At 36.1% G+C, this 25154-nt stretch overlaps 1 protein-coding gene across 2 annotated transcripts in view; it reads right to left on the bottom strand.

Moving 5' to 3' along the window:
• The window catches only part of sema4c (sema domain, immunoglobulin domain (Ig), transmembrane domain (TM) and short cytoplasmic domain, (semaphorin) 4C), a 141889-nt gene that overhangs the window by 28597 nt on the left and 88138 nt on the right, over positions 1–25154 (bottom strand). For both annotated transcript variants that reach the window (XM_028457627.1, XM_028457629.1), the window contains 6 exons: positions 23272–23423; positions 15327–15389; positions 11624–11722; positions 11264–11360; positions 8548–8667; positions 3970–4121 (listed from right to left, as the gene is read on the bottom strand). In XM_028457627.1, the coding sequence (XP_028313428.1) occupies positions 3970–4121; positions 8548–8667; positions 11264–11360; positions 11624–11722; positions 15327–15389; positions 23272–23423 (683 nt within the window). The remainder of the gene's footprint in view (positions 1–3969; positions 4122–8547; positions 8668–11263; positions 11361–11623; positions 11723–15326; positions 15390–23271; positions 23424–25154) is intronic.

The following is a 25154-nucleotide window of genomic DNA, read 5'->3' as shown; positions in this document are numbered from 1 at the left end:
AGAGGCGTGAGCCAGATAGTTCTCATCCTCATATTCTCAATGATTGTAGAATTGAAATTTAAAAAGGCAAATGCTCGTTTTACGCGATACGGATATTGTGCTTCTGCTGCTACTGCAATATCAGCAGAAAGCACTTCATTATTCGTGGCCGTGGTGCGCATCATGTGAGAGCATCTGCTTCTAATTTCATTCAGATTTTTATAGTTCATCACTGTGCAGACATTAAAGGGCACTGCCCATAAAGCAGACTGCATATTGTAGACCTAATTACACACATATCTACACAGACTATTAACAATCTGTCTGCAGTGTCACCACTTTGATCAGTGAGATTATAAGGCTGTGCCACTGAGTGACACGCGCTTCTTACTGTGACCCACTTACATTACAGTCAATATAAATGTGCGTGTGTGTGTGTTTGTGTGTGCGCACTAACGTTGGGAACTAAAACCCCTGGAATGAGTTCAATATTGAAGAAAATTAATGCAATAATAATGTGTTTGACCCACAGTGTGACCATCTGCGATGGTTGAAAATGTAACAACTGTTTGCTGGCAAGTTACAAAACTGTTCGGGTTCATTTAGCGGTCTATTATCCCGTCTGGACTTAAGTGCTTTTTTGCGCGCCTGCAGTTACGCGCTTCTCTCCTATGCGTATTCTCCGGACCAGGCTGCTGACATGCCCAAGGCGCTAAGGAGCCAAAAAGCGCAAATGTGTAAATGAAGGCGGGCTGAAGGAAAGGAGGCGGTGATGTCATTTTTTTTGGGCTGTCTAAAAATCACGGAACCTGGAGTTTTCCCAACGCTTGTAAATGTCATTGAAATCTGTGAAAATCATAAAGTTCACTTTTAATTTGAAACGCCTACATTGATAAACAACGTAACAGGTTGATTTGATCAGATTACTGTAGTGTGACGGAGTCACAGTTAAAATCTCTTTCCTTGATCATCATCACCTTCATCATCATCATCGCTGTAAAGCGTGACTGAGTTAGATGCACTGGAGATATGAGGAAATAACGTGGCTGCAGAGCGTCCTGTTTTAATACAGAGGGATGTTTTCAGTGAAACAGAACTACTGACTTCCATAATACACAGTTTTAAATATAAATTGTTTAAAGCGACCTGAGCTGAGCCTCATTAAATATGTGTGGGAACAGTTTCTGGTCCATCCTCATCTGCATAAGGCAGCTTGTTTCACCCTGTAGTGGATCAAACTGTGACTTTACGTTGGACATAGTATGAAAATAGTTGAATCACTGTGACCAACGTAGACAGAAGTCTGCATCTGTCAGAGTTTTAATTAATCGCACAGCAGCAGCTGAGTGATCACACCTGCTGCTGCACAACGCACGAGTCTGTGTGGCTTCAAATGTAACTAAGTCCATATTTCTAGTGCAATATAATGTTTCACCTTAGGGGCGCTGCACTTATTCCAGGGTTAGAAGCGCATAAGAGGAAAAGCACTTACGCACACCGGAGAATGCGCGTAAAGCCAGATTTGAATGGGAACGCCCACATTTCAGGGACGCTCAGCCCAGAGTGCGTAACTGGGATGAAGGCGAGTAATGAGTGACTTAAGTACAGGGGAGAATAGCACACAGCCAAAAACAGCGCTGCTGCGCGGCTTTTTAGACTGACGCACATGGGAGAATAGAGCCCTTCGGGATTATGGTGATATAAAATCAAAATCTGAATGCAAATCAAAAAATTAGCATCCATAGCAATTTGGGATGAATGTTTGAAAAGTAGGAACAATATTCAGGTTTCAGGCTGTAAGATCGTTTAACTCTGCCAACCCTTCAAAACCTTTTTGGATTTGTTTCAGCGATTGTGATAATTAGAACCAAAGCTTTGATGTTTTCAGGCACTGCAACGAGAAACACCAATAAACAAACCCCTCAAAATAACTTTTTTTAAAACTTGTAGATAAGAACACAACTAATGTAATTCCACATATAGTGATGCGTCAAAAAATCTGCAGTTGCTGCTCGAAAGGTTTTTTTTGGTCTTCACTATAAACACTCAAGTGTCGTGCATTGCATTGTGGGATGTGGAGTCTCATAAACAGATACATGGAAGTGTTTTTACTTCATTCTTACTGTGATTCCTTGTGTTTTTCATCAAACAGGGAGGACAGTGATTTGCTTGATTTTTTTTTTGTTTTGCTCTCCATTGTAAATAGTAAACATCTAATAGTAAAAACATCTCCATGAATTCGTCTCCTCGACGTCACATCCCACAATGCAATGCGCAAAAAATGTCAACAAACGGTGTCTTCACGGTGGAGATAAAAATCAAACTTTTACATCTTTTTTTTTCTCTCGAGCAAATGATCTTCAATTGATTGATTGATTGGTGATGCCTGTATGGATTCATCTGGTAAAATGTTTGGTGTCCAGCAGCTTTAATGTGCATTTCATCGAGTCTGCCATAAAATGGTCTTCACAGAGAACTGTAAACTATTTGACTGGTCATTTATTATGTCACAATATTCAAAACTAAGAGGTCATTATAATAATTATCCTCTATTACAAGCTGGCTGCTTATAATAACCCTGAATTGTATGATTGTAGGTGTAGATTGGCACAGAACTAAGGACTCAAATGTCACTCCAAATTCAGCTGAAAGTGCAAAATCTCTCCCCTGCACACCCGGTGGTCTCCTTACAGCGGATCACGCCTGGTTGGCCACAAAAAGAAGGTGAGCAGGTCGTTATTTCAGGCTGTTGTGGTTCTGGTTCAGGAGTTTGTGAACTTTGGCGCTTTCGTTTCCACAGAACCGCCCTAAATAAGTAGACCTTAAAGCAGCACAGTTCCCTATGAGGGGGAAACCACTAAGTAAGATCTTTCTCAACCAGTCGGTCCTTGGTCATGGTCATAAATTGACTGGTTATTAGAGAAGCCCAACGACTCAACTCCTTTTTCTTTACAAACACAGCCAGGTAGAATACACGCATTTGCAGCCCAGAGGGGTCAAATTTTAATTCAAATGAGACCTATATTTTAGAAAACAAAGTAATTTTAAAATATTGTGCCACAAGTACAAATGACAAAAAATATCTCCCTGCAGGATCTTTACTTCAAATTGCCTTTATTTTATAACCAAATTCTATGCAACATAAAACAAAGTAAGTTCAGAGCAAACAAACTTTAAGTTGCACTAGTCTTTATTTTTGTTGTTGCTTCTGCTTACTCACTCTTCTAAAACTAAAACTTTTAAGTACTTGGTTGTTCGCGTTGCCAGAGCTGGTGCACACGACCCGACAGATAAACACAACAAAGCTGTTTAATTCAACTTTGTTTCAGTCGAGAAGTAAAGTGATAAGAAAAATTGGAAAATAATCAGCCAGCAAGTGAATAAAAAGCCTGTGTGTTTAAAGAAAAAAAAAGAAGAGCACCATGTCAAGCTTTTAAGTGTTTTTTTCTTTTAAGAAATAAAGCAGCTATGTTCAAGTAAACAGCTGTACGCTCTCTGTTTGCTATCTACAAAGAGATTTGTCCTCTGTTCTTTCAGCTAGTAGGAAAATACAGCTAAAAGCAGCGCTAACCTTTCAGATCTAAAAAAAATCCGAGCTAGTCCCAGCAGCACGCTTCATCAGCTGTGAATGCACAAATACTTTCTTTACATGCAAAGCTGCAAACCAGTTGCTTCCTAATAAGGATGTCTCCTGCTAAAGCCTGTGAGTGAGCGATGTCTGGAGATGCTGAAAGAACAGTGACATCTGCCGAAACAGCTGGAGTGCATAGGCAGGATTTGCAGCCGAGTGTGCATGAAACTATGATTTTCTCGTAGAAAAAGCCTCTGCGCACAAAGTCACTCGTAGATTAATGGCTGCTACAATTACTCGTTTTTTTTTTTTGTTCCTCCCCCGAATAGCATGATTAAAGATCCGAGGAGGCCTCGCACAACACGGAAACTCAAAGTTGAAGGAGATTTTGGGAAGTTTGAACAACTTTTTTTTTTTACCTTGCACACACGAGCGACCCTGGCCACGGTGAGCTCCTTTTCACAGTCCAACTCCAACACTCGCTCGCTGAAGAAGAAGTAAATTTTGTCGTCGTCCCCGTCTTTGCTTCCAATGCTTTCCCTCACAAGGGCTGAACCCACAAAGTCCGGTTCTGCACAGAAAGTCCAAAAGAAAAATTAGAATAATGTGGAAAAGCCTGGATCTAACATTAATAACCAGCAACAACTGAAAAACATTTAGATCACAATACAAACAGGTGTTTATTGATTTTACAGTTTTTTATACAATATGGGTGATTAAGGTTGTAGACATGGGCAGTCCTGTGAAACAGTTGCAGTATGGACAGGATACTTGTGTTGATTTCTGATTGTGTGGGTATATAGTTGTATGTGTAAGGGGAGTAATTGTGCATTTAGGCTTTCGTTGTGTTCGGTTTTTGCTGCGATGGATGTTGCACTTTTCTTTATCTTTTTTGTTGTATTGATGCCATAAAAATGTAAATTGAGTAGTGAATTATGGTTTACCTCAGCGTTATATTTATATCTATAAATACAAGGAAGGTCTGTGTGTGTATGGAGCGCATACCTCCCTGACGCAGTGTCTGATCGACCAGAAATTTGGTACACAGCTTGCGCCTGGCCCGAGGGTTTCAAAACGTTTATTTTCATTTTATTTTGAAATCAACGGACATGAGAGGGGGGAGGGGCATCTGAGCCGCACGCACACTGATGCTACTAGCAAAGCTCTGAAGTCTCACGCAAACTATTCACACGCTCACACCATGTACAGTATATCTCACGCAGAGAAATTACCAGAGGTGTGTCTAGCTTGAATGTGTTTTAGATCAAGCAGCAGTGACGGAGTAAGTGCATGCGCGCGGCTGATGCGCGTGTGTGAGTGTGTGAGCCCATGGAGGAGAGATGCATGTGCGTGCCTTTGAGTAGAGTCCAACGCGTCAACCGGAACAGGTAGCGAGTCTTGTGTTATATAGTGCAGCCAGTCAATAAAGTGCAGCTCTACAACAGCAGAACGGCCTGTTCTTTCTACGCTGCACCATCTTTAACGAGCGTGTACGGGAGTTAACCCCGGAGGAGAAGCAAAACAAAAGCACGTGGGGAAGCGCGTGAGGCTGTTACATTGCACGTTCCATTGGTGCCACAGGCAGAATATGAGAAGAATCTGCTGCTCTGTAGAAACAAATCCAGCCACAATGGGACTCACTCAGTGTGTTCCTGTGTGCCAGTCCCAAGCCTGGATAAATGGAGATGGGCACTTTTAGTGTAAAACCCACCTGTTTTCTGTGTCTCTTCTCTATTGTAGTATGTTGGATGTAAATTACATGTTTGTGTGTAATTAATCTTACCACTGGGTTTTTTGATTTATTATCTATTTGCTTAAGTCCAGCGAACATTGGTCCAAATTTTATTTATCATGCGCATGTCCCATATAATTAACCCATGGAAATAGCACACGCTATTTTACTTTGCACCCGCAAATATACCCCTTTATAACACTACAGAGTACAGAGTATGTACACCTCTTTGTACATCCAACGTTCAAACACATACTCATTTGGCTGTAATTGACAACTCTACTTAAGCTCCTCCCACCATATGAATACATACTTCCGACGAGCACTGTACTAGTCAGTATATATATTTTTATATACTGGACAAGCTTTGCTTCAATCTTTCCCTTCTCAAACTACTGTAGATGTGTTGACATACGTGTCTATGTGCAATATTATAACAACTAAAACTATTTTTTATTTATACCAAAAGCTTTCTTTCAGTACAGAAACACATCGTTATTCAACTAGGCAAGCAGTTTGTGGTGGTTTTATTTGACCTAAAGTCATAACTTCATTAGTACAGCACTCAGTAACATACATAGTTATGCATGAATGGAATTCATTACCAAATGACATTAAACAACATCAAAAATCCCTAAAAATATATTATTTATAAAGAAACTTTAGTGATGAACACTAATTATAATACTAGTATTTACAGTAAGTCTGTTGTTATTGATTTTGTATAACCTGTAGTTGTTGAAATGTCTGTTTTGTTGGTGTAATGTGAATATTATTTTCATTATATAAATTGTATTGTCATTGTGTAATTTGAGGACCCCAGGACGGATGCTGACAGCTTATGCTTAAGCTAAAGGGGATCATAATAAACAAACAAACAACATTTGGTTGATTATTAATGAACCACTGATCTTATATGAAATATGTTTAACATGCATATGAACTGTATGGACCCTGATGGGTTCTATTTTTGTTGTTTATTTATTTTACTCATTTTTAAGATAAATAAAGATAAAAAATAAATCAAGCATGGAGCCTCATTGAATGTACATTAACATATACTTTTCTCCCTTGTAAATATATATCTTTGTTACTTTTTAAATGATTATCATTATTGTTATTATACTTTTCTTTTCTTTGTTTTCTTCTATTCTTTATTTCAAATGTGTTAGTTTTTCTTTGTGGCATCCAGTGTGGACAGTAACATTAAGAAGTTCATTGTGCAGAGAAACATGTTTCTTTACTGTGCACATGATAATAAACACTTTGAATATTGACTCTTGAATTCCATTGATCTATAAGGCCTACACTATGATTTTATTTAATCCATAATTTCCAGGGGTGGCAGTTTGAATAAACTCTGCGTAAAAGCTTATGAACTCGTGCTTCATATAAAACAACAGCTTCTCAGTATAAACACATACATTAAAAATGGTTGTTATTAATAAAGATGAAGAGAGTCTGAACCAAAGTAAGAAATACTAGCTGTTAGATCATTCTCGTTATGACTATGAGTTATAAACCCACTGATTGATACAAACCTCTACCTCATTTATATGTTCCTTTTCCCCCTTCGTCTTCTTTCCTGTTCCCTCGCCTCTCATTTCATCCCCGGTATTAAAGTCTGTCCTTTCTCTATTACTTCATACTATCATCTTGCCTTCATTTATACCCAAGTAGCTCACTCATCTTCTCCCTCCTCCTCCTCCTCCTCCTCCTCCTCCTCCTCCTCCTCCCAAAAGATAATGATCTTTAGCTGTAGTCGAGGCCTGAGCTTCATTTCCAGTGAATCATCTCCCTGCCTCTTGTTTTCTGTTTCTTATTTCAAAACCAGACCTAGCTTAAGACGAGCCATACTGTCAACCTCAGCACTGATTTTCTAAAAATACACATCCAATATGTCAGCACTGCTCTATCTGAAATGTATATAAATGTAAAACATCACTGCACAGATGGGAAGGCTTCGTTAGTTCAGTGATAGAAAGTGTTTCTGATCAATCAGCTGATCAATGACTGATTTGTAATTCACACATGCTGTCAGTCGAACCAGACTTGGGACACTTTTTATCACATTATCCTAATTCATGTCAGCATTTACAGTAGTATAAAGACTAATCTGAGCAAAAATACAGGAAACATTTTTGTGTGCGTATTTTTCTGTCATTTGGTGTACTTTTATGTATTTGATGCTGTTTTGTGTGTTTTAGGGGTCATATTTCTTTTAATGCTGCAGTTTTGTCTAATTTTTATGTTGTTTTTAGGTTTTTTGGAGTAATTCTGTGTATTTCTTGTCATTTTGTGTAATTTTGGAGTCATCCTATGTATTTTTGATGATGTTTTGTATGTTTCTGGAGTAATTTCTTTAATATTTCTGGTCATTTTGTGTGATTTTGGAGTGATTTTATGGTTCTTTGTTGTTGTGTTGTGCATATTTCGAGAAACTTTTGTTATTTCTTGTCATTTTGTGTAATTTTGGAGTCATCTTATGTATTTTTGATGATGCTTTGTATGTTTTTGGAGTAATCTTTTTTAATATTTCTTCAGTTACTTGTCATGTTGTGTAATTCTAGAGTCATTTTATGTTTTTTGTTGTTGTTTTATGTGTTTTTTGAGTCATCTTGTGTATTGTTGTTGCCGTTTTGATTGTGCTTGCTGTCATTTTGTATAATTTTGGAGTCATGTTATGTATGTTTGTTGTTGTTTTGTGCATATGTGGAGTAATTTTTTGAATTTCTTGTCATTTTTGAGTGATTTTATGTATTTTTTTTTTGCTGTTTTGCGTGTTTTTGGAGTCATCTTGCATATTATTGTTGCCATTCTGTTTATGATTGCTGTTGTTTTGTGTATTTTTGGAGTCATTTTTTATAGTTCTTGTCATTTTGGGTAATTTTGGAGTTATTTTATGTTTTTTTGTGGTTTCATGTGTTTTTGGAGCCTTTTTATGCATTTTTTGTTGTCATTTTGTGAATTTTTGTTGTCTTTTCGGTGGATTTTAAAAGAAAATCAGATCGAAGGCTGCGCGTGAACTATTAATCATGAATCAAATGTCAAAATGACAATGTTAGAATGTCATTTGTGGTACAAATAAACTTTTACAAATGAGGTTATCCAAAAAACCTGAGTCATGCACTCTCAGACATGCTGAGTCAGTTAATGGCTGAGATTAGGTGTAGAATTTGGATGAGTTGTAACAAACAGAAGGATTAGACTTAGTAAATGATTAATATCACCACGCTATCGCACACACACGTATGCACTCACTCACCATTAAGCCAAGCAGGCAGGTATTCGCTCTTCATGCTGTAATGCTGCTGGCCCAGATTCCTCAGAATGACCGGCTCCGTACCAAGGAAGTTGTTGAGGGTTGCAGAGTACAGCTCCTTATCTGCAGCAACAGAACACCAGCTTGGATTTATTTTCAGTTTATTTTTCTCCAATGGAGTCACAATGAATCAAAGTGTTACATAACAGAATGAACGTTACAATGAAGGAGACGATGACGTAGATCGGGTTAATCTGGGCTCATCAGGGCCAAGTACAATAAATTCTGATTGGAGCTAATGACTCCTTTATGGCTTTAAAGTCGTCATTCCTGAAGAAAAACTACTGTGATGACATTTTATTTGGATTTACAGATTTCATGAGTTTTTAACCAAATGCATTAAAAAAAAAAAAAAAAAGACAAAATGATCTATTTCTTTGGTTTTTATTGCGATGTTGCTGTAAAACAGTCTGAATCTGTGCAGTAACAGCCGAAAATTATTTAAGCTATCAGTCAATGTAATAAAATACAATTTGACACGTCTGCCACGGCTCTTCTGTTTCACACAGCTTCACCCAAATGACATTATTTGTCACTTAATCTGCAACTGCTAAATCAAAGTAAACCAATCCCAGGAGTAATGCAACGCTGTCTGCTCAGACATCTGAACACGCACGCAGTCCGTAAAGGATTTTATACGAGATTTAAATGTGTGAGAATGCTCAGGAAAACCTTGTGACACTGAATATGACACAGCTGAGCCAAGAACTAATAGGATGCTGTCAGCTGAGCTCATATTGATTCACTGTTGAGAATCCCTGACTTCAGTCTGTGATGGAAACCAGCGAAAGACAAAAGGTAGAGGCAGATATTCTTTGGTATGGCATCTGCCCTGGATTATTTTTTTCTTCCTATTCCCTTTATTTGTTATGGACATCACAATTACATTAATTACCCAGATGTATTGTTAGCATGTGCTAATTTACAACACTTAAGTTTTAAAAACGCTAAAAGTAACAGAAATAATAACAAGAAAGTAGGAAATATGCAATGTATAAAACATTGCAAATAAAAAAGCAATGTTTAAATTTAAATACAGTCATTAGTTATAAGGCAGAGGCAACACGGGCAAGTGAGAAACCAGGTAAAACTATTAATGTGAACTCTGTTCTTTTGATTTTAGCCATTTTTTGAGTCCTTTGTTGAAAGTATTTTCACTCGTCTCTAATTTTCATTTTGTCTCTAATTTCTTCTCCGTTATTGCTGCGTTCACACTGAATGCGTCTTCTGCGGCACCGGATGCATCTGCCGCACAAAACGTACCGCAGGATCAAAAAATGTCCCCAATTCGCTTCATACGCACGTCTGAAGCAAAGCCCCGCCCACCAGCGACACATCCAACTCTGTGAGTTTCACTGCCTGCTGAAGCGAGGAGCTGCGCTCCTTTTTCTCCTCTCACAAACATAAACCACCAGTGGAAAAAAGCCGGTGTGATTAGCGGCGAATGCTATGCTAGCTCAGTGCCTACTTTCAAAGATTAATCTACAGAGAGAACTTTTACCTGCTACTACCGCCTCCTCGCTGATTCTCCCCCACGCCAAATCCTTCCTAGTCCGGTCCCGGTTATAAAGGCTGTGTCATACAGCTCTGTGTGGTCACACACAGCTTCTACTCCATGGTTGAATGGGTGAACAGACCGGTGTACGTGTTGATGGCCTGACGTCATCGTCAACAAAGACTCTGATTGGCTTTCGTCATGCGAAACAGTCGCAGGAGTTCAATATTTTCAACTCTTGCGGGTGTGCGGATATGCGTAAAATCGGGAGCGCGCTCGCACGGCCAACACACTTGATGTGCGGATCGGACCGCACTGCCGCACTGGAAAGATTTTGCATCTGGGACGCATCTATCCACTGACTTTGTACGTAATCTGGTCGTACGAACATTTTGTGAAGCATCCGGTGTGAATGCGGCATAATTATTAGATTACAGGAGAAGAAACGTAATGATTATAATATTTATTTAAAAAAGAAGAAAAGAAAAAGGGAATTCATTTATATACCATTTGCCTTTTCACTATGATAACTGTGAGCTCTGGGCTCCACTATCTGACCTGTGTCCATAGATCTGAGTGACCTGCTGGGTTCATACCTAACAAACATCTCACTGATGTATTCTGGCCAAAACATATTCACAGATTTATACACCAGCAGCAGAAGTTTAAAGTCCAAAGTCACTAGCAGGAGCTTTTGTTGATGACAGACTAGATATATCTACCAAAGACAATACAAAGTGTTTAATTCCTATTGCCCTTTTTTCATTGTCCATAACTCCAAAAGCTCAATGAAGAAAGCTCATAATGAAGACATAAATCAGTATAATGCTACTTTAATGCTTGGACCTCCGGTGGAGGGAAGGATACCTTTGCTGACCTCAAGCTGTTTTATTGAGGACCCCCCTGCTGTAATATGAGTCCCTTTAAACAATATTTGAAATACATTTCTTGCAGTGTTTTTTTAATAATACTATAGAGCAGTTCGAGTTAAACCAATGAAGTTGGTAATATAAAAGATGGATTTATTGCTTCTCAGAAGGATTTTTGAAATAACTGATCAATACTAATTTTCATGCCAAAAAATACGCCATGAACGTTGCAATATGTCAATGTATTTCAAATTTCTATGACGCATGAAAGTAAATTTGTATTTAACGTACTTACCAACTATTAGGCCGGTGTGCCCCTTGGCAGGGTCATAGGGACATTTTCCCTTTCCATCCTCCAAGACTGCAGTGTTAAGGGTAAAGTAATCAGCATTCTGCAAACACACACATGCACACACATGGTGAACTTTGTATAATTGACCCACATGGGAATCATACTGGCGCCACGTCAGATCAATGTCACCCGTGTCCTCACAAACACACACTTCTAACTTCACACATTAGACAAATCCAGGATTAGATTCTTATTCACGCCTTGCATTTATTTATGTGCTGTCACGCAGATGTCTTGGCCTTAGGTCAAACATCAGAAATCCAAGGCTGACACATGTCGACGAATCACAGCACACTGACTTACCACATAGGTGCATTTGGGCTGGAAGGCGTAGGTGCCGCATGTGTACAGGTGAGTGTGGTTGTAGCTCTGCAGGAAACGGATGTAGTTGAAGCACTCGGTCTGCAGAAAAGGTGCAGAGAAGGTTGTCGTTAATGCTGTGCACATTTTCATTTTTTAAAATTGCCTTCGCATGAACTAATGCTTGAAAAAAAGGATGTATAATTATTGTGATTTGTATAATTTTTTTTTAAAGCTAATGAAATAAAATGTATTCCAAACATCACAGAATGCAACTTTGAAAAAGCAATTATTTGCTCTGCAGCTGCTTTGAATTTGAGTAGTTTTCACAATCAGAGGCAGAAACATTTTAATAATCTCAGGAGGAAATGATTTTGTTACAGTGGCACAAACAAGTACAAATTATATCAAGGTGAAAAGAAACACTTAAAAAAGATACACACATGATTAAAATGTAAAAAACATTCATAGAAACTAAAACAACGATTATATCAACACAACAATAAGGATTAAATATTAAACGAGGATTAAATATGAATAATCAGGATGAAATACAAGTGCAAATACGCATTTAAATATGATTCAAATATATAAATATACAAGAATATACAAGTAAATTATTGGTACCAGTGCAGTGGGACATTTATGCAAAAAGACATCCATCCAACATAGTATGTATATGACTTATTTCCGTTAAGCTGAAGTCTTTTTTTTTTTTGCCAAATATTGGTAAAAACCCCCAAAACAAACAAACATAAAAATTAACTTTTGCATGGCAACTCTATCATTTAGGATTTACCACTAAAGTTAATAAAGTCAAGTTGATCAAGTGGTTAAAAAATTCCCTTTCCAAGTGTTCTACTGTGTGCCTGCAGCGTTAAAGTATGCATACACTCGTATATCGAAGCTGAAATGGGCTTTCATTTAAAACTCAGCTCAAATATATTTGTTCATATATTCTAATATAAATCAGACAGAGATGTCTCATAACAAACAATGTTGTGACACACCCTGTGATATGTTTGAACAAAGATGCAGTTTTATGGAAGGGACCTGAAAAAAACAATTGCACCAAAGTAACTCAGTGTGCTTTACTTTTTCCGTCACTGCACCGTGACAAACAATCTAAGTCGTGAATGAAAGCAGACGCTCACGTAGGAGGCACAGCGGAGGAATAAACACTCGCTGATGCTGCCTTTGAAGCAGCAGAGGGATGTTTGCCTCCAAACGCGCTAATGTGAGCAACGCCTGGCTTTAAAATACACTTTTACAGCTTTTTGCATCGCTTAGAATTAAAGGGATGTGTCTGCCAGACAGGCGTCCCTTTTAGCTGCAAACATCACATCCAGGGACTGGAAACAGTAACAACCATATGGAGATATTTGCATAGTAATTGAATTAATATTTCATATGTCTGCACATTTTGGAGATTGGATGGGAAATATATGAGATTTTTATAATGGAAATAAATATACCAATTACGTTCACCTAACTGTAAATTAGGTAATTCAACACAGGCAAACACAAACATGTTTTCCAAAGTGCAAAGTTTGGTGTAACTTTTAATGACACTGCTTTAACGTAGTATAACTATTCTTAAAGCCCCAGTCATCCCATATTTCTCAACAGCAATATATATATATATATATATTTTTTTTTTCTTTTACCAGGCGGAGCCAGTAAAGCGATGTTGCTGCTACTGCATTCCTGTGAACTCTCTCATTCTGTTTAAAACCACATCAAAAGCTTCTGTTGTGCAGCAAGAAAAGTTTCGGCACTCTGAGTGTTTCCATAAAATATTAAACAAGTCTTCTTGTAACTGTGCCCGACGCAGCCTGAGCAGCAAGACGAGGCGCTTATGGAGATAAAAATACAACCTGGCTCATATCTGTGTTTACAACTTTACAAATAGAGCAAGGCAGCATATGGATCAGATATTTGAATAACAATTCTTATCTGAAATACAAAAGAAAATAAGCTATTTAACAAATCTGGTAAAATGCTAGGTTTTTTTTTTTTCTCTCTACATTTTTGCTTTTTTTCTTTGCATTTTTTTTTTATTTTACTAAAATTTTAATTTGCTCGGGACAATAAGTATTTTTCTTAATCAGATAAACACGTGGTTCTCAAACTTTTTTTGGCTCTAGTACCCCTTTCTCTGACTTTTGAAACCAAGTATTATGTGAAAAAACAACTATAGAGCATAATGATTGAATGAATGAGTGATGCATATTTTAAAGAACATAATTTTGTAAATAAGTAGAATGAAGGATTTAGTGCCTCCTGAATTTATTTCTATAGTTTTTTTAATTAACGGTCACCTCCTTCCTGATGTGGAAACAACACTAATCCTTGTATTTTAAGTTCATGTTCTAATCAATATAATTCCTATCATTCTTTTATATGTGTGTTTTTTTTTGTCATTTTGTGTGTTTTTGGTGTAATTTCCTGTTTTCTGTTGTTGTTTGTCAGTTATTTTTTATTATTCAGTGTATTTTTCACTTATTTTGTGTGTTTTTGTTGTCGTTTTTGTGTTGCTGGTAATATTCAGTGTGATTATCACATATTATCATGTGTTTTTGTGTTTGTTCGTATTGTTTTTTTTGGACCTCGAGTCTGAAATAAAGCTATCTATCTATTTTTAAGTGAAAATAAACGTTATAAAACCCCAAATTTTTAACGCTTTCATTTGTTGATTCTCCTCTCTCTCTCTTTCTCTCTCAAGTACCTCTTGTAAAGAGAATTTTCTCCAAAAAAAAAAAAAGGTGTAAAAGATTTGTGTGAAGTGTTTTTACTTCATTCTCTTTGTATTTCTGCTCCCATAGAAAGTGTATGTAGAAATAGTATTTCAATCAGCTTAGATACATGTAATGTGGATGGAACACTTCCTGTGTGTGTGTGTGTGTGTGTGTGTGTGTGTTAACAGGGTTGGGGTCAATTAAATTTTTCAGTTACAAATACGTTTTCAATTACCCATGTTCAGTTACAATTAAATTACAATTATCTTTTTATCTTCAGAAAGTCAGTTACAATTATGTTCTCAATTACTAAAGTTCAATTTCAATTAATCACAATTACTGAGCCTGAAGTATTTTATATATATATATATTTATTTATTTATTTTTTTTAATGGTAAAATGTGGGAAAGCTTGATATGAAACATATTTTAACAATTATTAACTACATGTGTGTAGAACTGTACAGTTTTGCGTTAAATTGTACTTGACAAATTATATAGAATTTTCATGGCAATTACAATTACAAAGTCCATTATCTGAACTCAATTACAATTTAATTAAGATTACACCATAATTGTAATGAATTATTAATTACGCAATCACAATTATAATTGACCCCAACCCTGACATTTACTGTAAGGTGACACTTCCCCTGAGAGGAGTTGTGAAACAGACCCTGATGCATAATAAAGACATTCTATTCTTTTCTATTAAAATGCTTCACAAGTTGCTGATTCCAACTCTTCCTGAAAGACGCTCCTCACTGTTAGCTAATGTGTTGTCTGGAACTTTTCCAAAGCTCCGACCAGCGTGATAAACAGAAATATGGTGAGCAGTAAAGTGAGCAATGTTTTTAGTGCTCGTAAATCCCCTGAGAAGCTGTGACCACGTTGCCCTTGAGCGAGTCGGAACCCTCATCCCCTCCGCAAAAGAAACAGCAGTAGTCAATCAACACAAGTCAACATTACCTGGTTGTTCTTCCCCTTTGCAACGCACTCCCTCTTTTTGTCCTGTGGAGCCGGCCAGTCGATCTAGATAGGAGACAGAAACAGATGTGATGCACTGCAGCACAATCGTCTGCTCCAGTATGATAGCAGTTTGAAACGGGACATTTAAAACTAGACTTGACAATGATATGGTTTATAGTTACATATGGATAGTCCAGGACTAGGCTCTAATGCAGACATAGGCAATTGGCGGCCCGGGGGCCACTTGCGTTCCTCGGTCTAATTTTGTGCGGCCCCCAAAAGTTATACAAAGAACAACATAATACATAATAAACAAAACTGCAGAAACACAGGAAACACAAAATGCCAAGAACAGTACAAAAAGTAAAAAAAAAAAAAAAAGAATTCATAAAATACACAAAATGACAATAAAGACAACAACATATACAAAAGGACTTCAAAGACACACAAAATGACACAAAATGATAGAAAAATACACAAAATGACAACAAGAACAGAAAAATATAACAAAAACACACATAATGACTTGGTTAAATGTTGTATATGAAAGAAGGTACATGTGTCTATATGTATTTATATATTTTGCATTATTTGAAAAAAGGCTGCTCAAATGTAATTGTTGGATGCTTGCATTTCTCTCGTATGATTTGTGTTTAACTTACTTGAATATTATTTACAGTATGTTGGGCATATAAGCTTTTTTGCTTCTGCCTGTTTCAGTCTTGTTATATACATTTTAATTGTGATTTATGTTTGAATATTTTTGTTAGACTGAAACAAACAAATAAACAAACACAAAAAAACCCACAAAAATTGGCCATATTGACGACAAAATCGACTAAATGAATGTAAAAATACACTGACTGTGTGTTTTCAAGCTTGTATTAGTGCTCACATTGGTCATTATTCTAAATTCTGACATGAATGTTGATAAAGTGGCCCTCGGATCAGAAGCGATGATGGAAGTTGTCCACCTCTGTTGTCATGGACACAGAACTACTAAGAAGGGTAACATCTTGGTTTGCCTCGGAAAGGAAAACATTGATAATATTAAAGCTTTACACTTTAGTCGTGACACAAACTCCTTAAAAAATACAAAGCCATCCATTCATGATTGTGGTGATTATATTATATTATTGCCTCTGTTGTTTACAAACACTTTGGATGTTGTCATTTGCTGTTATCTTTGTTTATATTGTCAGCATTTTTGTATTGCTATCATCATCATTATTATTACTATCATTAATAATATAAATGAAAAAGTAAACCTGTACATTATAGGGTGGAGGGGCTGGGGGAAGGATGATAATAGCAATGATAATTAGGAATGTCCCGATACAACTTTTTCATCGCCGATGTGATACCAGCCTTGCGTATTGGCCGATACCGATATCAGCATGAATCATACATAAGTTTTATTTATTTTTTTTGTTGAAATGTATATATATTTTTTCTCTCTCTTTTCTTTAATAAAAAAATTACATATTAGAAAAAGCTTGATCAAGTGATGTTACTCAAACAGAGATTAATATTCAGCAACAGTAGGTATGAAAAAAACGAACCCATTTATTAATAAACAATTGCTTACATACATTTTAACCTTCAATATAATATCTACAGTATTCTACAATTGAATAAAATAAATATAAAAAGAATTGAAAAAAAAAAGAAAAACCAGAAAATCTGGAAATTTGAATCCGATATCCTATATTTGTTTTCAGGCTAATATCGGACTGATATCCAATATTGATATCGTATCAAAACACCCTTAATGATAATACATTTTTACAAATTACCAGGTTTTTTTTAAATTTATGTACAGTATATGTGTGCATTTATATACTTATAAATACTCTTACTATTATTATTATTATTATTATTATTTATCTTTTTTTACTCCCTATATATATACAGTTGAAACCAGAAGTTTACATACATTGTGCAAAAAGGCATAACACATTTTTTTCTCGCTGTCTGAAGTTAAATCAGACTAAACTAAATTATTTCATTTTGCTAAATGACTTCGAAGAAAATAATTAAAAATTCTCATTATTGTGGCATTTATTGAAAAAGTAATTGTGAGTGAATAATGTAATTGACCCCAACCCTGGTTCTAAACCAGCTATAGCTGTTTGTAAATGCAAACTTGTCAACGACAGGCTTTGTTTTGGATATGAAACGTGTTGCTATGGTACCTGCGCATCCACCACTTCTTTATAGTCTCCACGCTTTTAACCTCAAAGAGAAACAATTAGCTACGCTGAAGCATAAAATGGACGGAAACATAAAAACTGTTCCGCGCTTTACATGATCATACATTGTTTGAACCAATCATCTCTTGAACTATATGATCTGTTACATTTGCTGCTTTTTTATTACCCACTTCACACATGGCTGTACTTTGCTTTGAGCAGGGATCTCCAAAGTGAGACGCGTGGACACTTTGAGGTTTTCTAGACCGTTAGAAGTGATTAGAGAAGCCATTAGGGACAAATAAAAAATTTAACTGACTGGACCTAAACCAACTGTTATCAAACTATAGGCTACAATGTTCTGGTAGATAAACTGAGGCTTCATATACGAACACAACAGAACAATTTTATAGCCTTAAAACAGAAGCACCGGGGGCCGAATGTTACACACCAGGGTTGGGGTCAATTACATTTTCCAGTTAAAGTTACATTTTCAACTGCCCATGTTCAATTACAATTCAATTATGATTACAGTGACCAGCATTTTCTCCAATTGCAATTAAATTACAATTATTTTTTTATCCTCAGAAAGTCAATTACAATTACGTTCTCAATTACTAAAGTTAAATTACAAATAATCACAATTACTGACCCTGAGTTAAATAACCTAATAAAAGCTAACCTTCCTCTTGTGTTAGCATGTCTTATGATAATGGCTCCTAAATCAGCTGTAAAATACACTAAAATAAATGATCAATTATCTAATTTCTTTCCTATCTCTTGGTTACCTTGTTAGGCTTCCTGATCAATGAAAATATAGATTTCAATATTTTTGGTGTGGGCGTCTGAGCCTTTTTTGTGTCAGTGTACCCCTCGATTACATTTTTTTGTGGGTGAAATGTAGGAAAGCTTGATGTGAAACATATTTTAATAATTGTTAACTACAAATGTGTAGAACTGTAAATACAACTGTAACATGGTTCCCCAGTTTGGCCTCCTAATTACGCCATAATTGTAATTCATTATTAATTACTCAATTACAATTATAATTGATTCCAACCCTGATACACTCTTATTTAGAATGGTTCCCATGGGAATTTTGATGGAGTAACGGTTGTAAACATTGGTAATGGATGCTGATAGGATTCACTAATTAAATGACTTGGATCAGTAACTGTGACACATTGTGTAGGATTCAGAGGAAACGCAAGCATTTTGATTGTCTGTCTGCTTCTTCAGCAAGACTCTTTAGTTTTTCGACTGACACTTTAACAACTGTTTCCTTATTTATCTCTTCCAGTGAAATGAACTCGTGCCATATCAGAAGTAACATCAGACGTGAGGAGCGGGTGAGGACGGATCGCAGCCCTTCTTGGCGTTAATAGACACATCTGCCAGGGAAACGTCTTCATCGTGTTAATGCAACTTTCAGCTCCGTTTCAATTTGTGTCATCATCGATGTCAGTAGAGTAAGAACAGATACAGAGATGAAACTGGGAAGGATTCCAACACAACACATGCTTTTTTTTTTTTAGCATTTTGAAATGACTATTCAAGTGTTCTGTGTGGCCCAAACAATAATTACATTCATCATTGAAAGTCATCCAGTAGCAAATTTATATAAAGTTAGCTCTACATTGGATTTTGGAACCCAAATTTATAAATAAATGAAACATACTGTAAATCATAATGTACTTTTCAAAGGGAAACAACAAAATACTTAAATTGTCAAGTAAAAAATTGTTGGATTTTGTATTTTGGGAGCAAAAAGGATCCAGATTTTTTTTTTTTTTTTTTTTAAACCACATCAATGTACTTTAGATGGTTGATCTACAGCTAAATAAAATTATTGATATAAATGTCTTTGGAGTCATTTATATGAACTTGTAATATCTCATTATATGTGGGTAGATTTCAGTCACTTACTTACTGTAGAATTACTGTTCGTATTTCCACTCCCACTGAAAGTCTATGTAATATTATTGTAATTTGCCTTTTAGCGTTTAGTTATGTGTTATCCAGTTCCTTGGAAGCTATAATGTTATTCCTAAGAAGACCAGGAACATTACGGTGCATGGATGTGGATGTTGCACTTACAGGAAAGGAGAAATGGGACTTTAAAAATGTAGCTTTTGGATGCCACTACCAGCTTTCATCCATCTTAGTAGAAAACAACGCAAGACCTCAAGCTAAACAAGGAAGACACATTAAATTGTTTATGCTTCGATCAGAACAATCGGATGCCTTCAGCCTCATAAAACGAGTTGGAGTTACATGAATGGTGCGTTTCCTTGAATAATCAAATGACGCAATCACAGTTTGTCAAACTGACTGCGATGAAAAGTATTTTTTACCTCGACAAAGGAGCTCATATTTTACCGGCGTATATTTATTTGTTTGATAAGATAAACCTTACGCCATTGACGATTCCATTAAATTCAAAGATATATACGGTAATATATAATATATATGATCCAGAGTCAATATACTGACTCAGAATCTCTGGTTTCAAAATAGAAAAATCCTTCTCTCTCATCATGGGCAAAATTTCAAAAATTCATATCTCAAGATTTTAATTATTATTATTATAGTTTTTATTTTTCATTATTATTGTTTTTATTATTATTGTTAGTTGTTTTTTCCCCCCCTTTTTTTCTTTGATTTAGATATTATTATTATATAAACATAATATTAAATTATATAATATAATATAAAAATACATTATATAAAACAAAACTATATTGAAAAGAATAAAATTAAATTGTAGTTCTAATCATATTCAATGTTTTACTTTTATCCCTCCCACAATATGTATCAACTATGCAAAATAGGAAAGACGACACAATGTTTAGTCTTTTGTGTGATTTGTGTTCAAGACACTTTGTTAAGAAAGACTACATATTGTTAAATGTGCTTTTTATTTCAATAAAGAAATGTGGGAAGAAAAAAAAAATCACAATCGATTTTTGTTGTTGTTCATTTGATTCCTATTAAAAAAACATATCTCAGTTTATCTTTATGAAATTTGACTCAGGAATGTTGGGTCTGTTCCTCAATTATCCGGGATCTGATCCAGTTTTCACATTTTATTGTGATTCTTCAAAAGAACATGGTGTCCATACATTTGGACCTACTGTATTGTTATTAATGGGATGATCATGTTTCCATGAACAGGATCAATGAACCAGATGACTGTCAACATCTTGCAAAGTTTATATTTGGCGTTTGGCAGTGGTTGGCCTCTCATTCCTACCAGTAAAGGTTTACATTTAGGATGAGTATCCTTTTATTGTTGGACGGCTCCTCCTCATTCCACTTTGTAATGAAAAAAAATGGGAAAAAACATAAAGAAATGTAAATAAAAGCTATTGTCACCAATTGAAGACTGGGTCAACCTTTATTACTTGGTAATTTCTCTTCATCGGGTGCTTTCATCCACATTGTGCAATGGGGGCGGGGCCTACAACAGGTGCTCTGATCGTTTCAGCGAGACTTAAAACAGTCACTTACACTGCCTGTAGCAGAGGTGTGCGTGATCGTGCACGGTGTGTGTGTGTGTCTAATAACAGCTCATTACAGCAATAAATCAGGTAACAACCCCCAAACCACTGCAGGCAGCCCACCACACCTTCACTGCAATGCTGTAATTGTATTGATTGCAATATGGAGCAATTATTAAGAGAGCAGAGCAAAGCCAGATTGGCTCTCTTGGGTTTTTAGAGTCTGTGTGAGAGTGCTCAGTGTTAGGACAAGTCAAAGATATTTATAAGGAGAGGAGAAAGAAAGGTTCAGCCCCCGGGTGCTTCAAAGATAAATACAATAGAAACACAAATTAAAACATGGACAATGAAGAAGAAACACGATTTAATGAGTGCACCACAAATTCGGAGACTTGCAGCGGACGCACGTTGGAGTGCGTGTCCGCCTCCTCCCACTGACTCACACTGAATGTGTTTGTGCAGACGGAAGGAAATGAACAAAGCCAAAGGCAGGTTTTAATACCTGGCAGCTTCTTCACGCACTCACTGCTAAAAGTGGTTCAGAAACAAATAAATCATCTCCAAATAACAGAATTGAGGGAAACAAAGTCAAGGAGAATAAAGTTACTAGGAAACAAGGTAGGTATTAGGGGTGGGAACCTTTGGGTACCTCACGATACGATACACGATACAAAGCTCACGATAACGATTATCTCACGATATGACGATACTGCGATTATTGATATATTTATTTTATATCTCTGAAAGACAATAAATTGAAAAAATGTCCTATGAACAGTGAGGCTATTTTAGTGCAATATTTCTGTAAATAAGTGTCAACATACCAATGTAAATGAATATCCATTATTGCTTTCTGTAAACAAAAAATAGGGTCTTTCTTACCAGTGACACCATTATAGTGCAATATTCCAGTAAACAATATATTGGTTCCTTCAACAAACAGCGACAAAATTTCTGTGAAGACCTTCTTGCACATTTTTGTGAAAAAGCAGAAAAGTTTTTAATAAAAATTTTTTAAAAACAAATCGATATTTAGCGCGAGCATATCGATAACCGATCGTGCGGAAAAAAAATATATCGCAATATATCGCCGTATCGAGATATCGTCACACTCCTAGCAGGTATTGGTTTGATTTTTCTGTAATACTTAAGATTTTCCAATAAACTGCATCAGAAATAAAAGCAATGTTGGGGTCAATTACATTTTCAATTACCCATGTTCAATTACAATTAAATCATGATTACAGTGAGCAGCATTTTTTTTACAATTACAATTAAATCACAATTATTTTGTGTCAATTACAATTACGTTCTTAATTATCAAAGTTCAATTACAATTCATCACAATTACTGAGCCTGAAATAAATAACCTAAGAATAAAAGTTAACCTTCCTCTTGTGTTAGCTTTCTCTTAGCATTTCTTATTATAACGGGTCCTAAATCAGCTGTAAAATACACTAAAAAAAATAATCTATCATCTCATTTATTTCCTATCTATTGGCTACATCGCTAGGCTTCCTAATCAATGAAAACATATTTGAACAATTAAGTATATATGTGTAGAACTGTAACATAGTTCCCCCTTTTTGTGTTAAATTATATTTGACCATTTTTATAGACTTTTCATGGCAATTACAATTACAAAGTCAATTATCTCAACTCAATTACAATTTAGTTACAAATACGACAGCGACATATATTTTAAGTTACAATTACAAGTACACCATATATTGTAATTAACTATCAATTACACAATTACAAATATAATTTACCCCAACTCCGCCTCTGAATAACTAATCATTGATAGCAACAACCAAGGAGAATAAGGTTGTTAGGCAACAAGGCAGGCATTGGTTTGGGTGTATGTCTGATTTTTACTGTAATATTTTGGATTTTCCAATAAACCGCATCATAAAAAAAAAAAAAAAAGCGTAATTGAATTTTGCTGAGTTTAAATTAAGTATTACAAATGTGTGGGTGTGTATTTTCTACACAGCTCAGTTACTGAGCCGTGCAGAAAACAGTTCCCTTTTGTCCCTGAGCTGCCCATCATATCAGCAGCTCTATTAAATCACACGACTTATCTTTTAATTGTTGTATTTCTACTAAAGCCGCTCAGACTGTGTGCGGTTTACTGTGGCACTTTATCAGGCAGTGGATGCCCCGTTTACAAGCCTTTTGTGGACTTTTTGAACTGCTAATCTCCAAACAAAGGAGTGTGCGTGTGCGCGCGTGTGTGTGTGTCTTTGTCACCTGTGGCCGTAGTTGTCTGCTGATGTCGTTGGGATCCAGGGCGAACACCACCTCCCGCGCCCCCACGTACAGCACCCTCTCGTCGGACAGAGTCAGCATGCTGTAGTTAAAGATTCCTTGAGCGCTGAACCTCGCCATGCTGTCCAACACATCTGCACAAAGACACACAGGTGCAGGGGGTGACATCACACCTCCAACAACACGCAGGCTGCAAAACAGCAGAACGAGGGTGTGAAAGCAGGGGTCGTTTCTCACTCGCCTTGTTGAAAATGATCTCAGCCACCGTATAGCTCAGCATCATCCTCACAAGTCCCTTTACTGCAGAGGTGTAAAGATCACTGATATTATCTACTTACAGTAAGTAGAAGTACTGTTACTTGATTGAAATTGTACTTAAGTACAAGTAAGTCATAAATAAAGTAATAATGTCAAGCTATTGATTTAAGTCCCTGCTTGAAGGGATTTTCTACTAGGGCTGGGCAAAAAACAAAAATCGATTTAATTGATTTATCGAATTTGTAGATAATAATTATTTTTATTTACACAATTTTTGGACTTTTTTAAAATTTTATAATTTAGTTTTCCCAACCAGTTTTTCCGGACTTTTTCGCATTCCGTCCTTGTGGGTTAAAGTAGCGCAATGTGAGCCCGCCCCCTCTTTGTATACATTTGTTTACCGTGTGAGTAGGGTATATGTGTGCCACAGGCATGTTTCATCTTTTGTTCGCACTATGCTGAGATGCTAAGGGAAGAGTTTATTATTTATTTTAATTGTAATGTTATGAAATATGTAGTTTTCTGATTCCTTAATCAGAAAATTTAAGCTACTGTGAAGTTGATGTTGCACTTTTGCTTAAACCTGGGTTAAAGCTTGAAATTGTTGAATGACAGAGCCTCATTTACTTTTTACTTTGGGATTGTTCTATGCATTTTAACTCTTGAGGACAATCACAGCAATTAAGTTGCACTTTTGACAATAAATCTGATGTCTGCAGTTATTTTTAAATGCATTGACAAAAAAAAAAAAATCGAAACGAAACACAAATTTTTCTTTAAAAAAATCACCCAGCCCTAGCATCTACCGGAGTTTTCAAAACTGGATTCCTCTCGAGAAATGAAGCAGATGATTTCCAATAAAGTTGTTTTATTTCTGAATTGATGAATTGGTTGAATGCACCTTGTTATGTTATTTTTAAGAGTTTTGAAGAAAAATAGTCAGAAATTGTACCTTTATTTTCCACTTATCCATTTTGTTGAATCAATCTCTAAGGGCTACATAAATCATTGCTTCAAAATCATTTTCTTAAGTATTTTTTTTTTTAAAGAAACCCTGAGATATGCACTAGGAGATGGGTTAGGATACGATGTAGAGTGGGGATGAGACACTGAACTCACGATACGGTATAGACGATAATGGGCAAACAATATTTTTGGGGAGGAAAAAAAAAAATTGCATTTAGGAAAAAAACCATGTTTTTAATTCACTTTAACGCTGGAAATACATCCACACTCTGTGTTTTACCTTTTTAACTCAATAGGAAATAAAACAAAACATAACAATCTGGTGTGTAGCAAATCATGCAGATTTTGGGCTCGTACCTCTCGGATACATCTTGTGATGTTCTAATACTGATGAAATATCATCCTACGTTTATTGTGTTTTCATCTTAAATTTGGAATGTGCACGCTTTTTCTCCTCTCCTACAGCTTAATAATTACATCAACCAAAAAGAAATGTGAATTATCCGTCCAAAGATGAACATTATCCTCCACTTTGGCTTTAAATTCACCTAAACATTGACTGTGTTTGTGTACAGCCTCAATGTGTTTCCTATTCACCTCATTAACTTTGACCTTAATAAAACCATAATTTTTCAGCTTTA

Source organism: Gouania willdenowi, chromosome 9 (genome assembly GCF_900634775.1).
Source record: "Gouania willdenowi chromosome 9, fGouWil2.1, whole genome shotgun sequence".
Classification (NCBI taxonomy): Eukaryota; Metazoa; Chordata; class Actinopteri; order Blenniiformes; family Gobiesocidae; genus Gouania; species Gouania willdenowi.
Note: the sequence above shows the minus strand (reverse complement) of the source record. Positions and strands in the feature narration are given on the sequence as shown.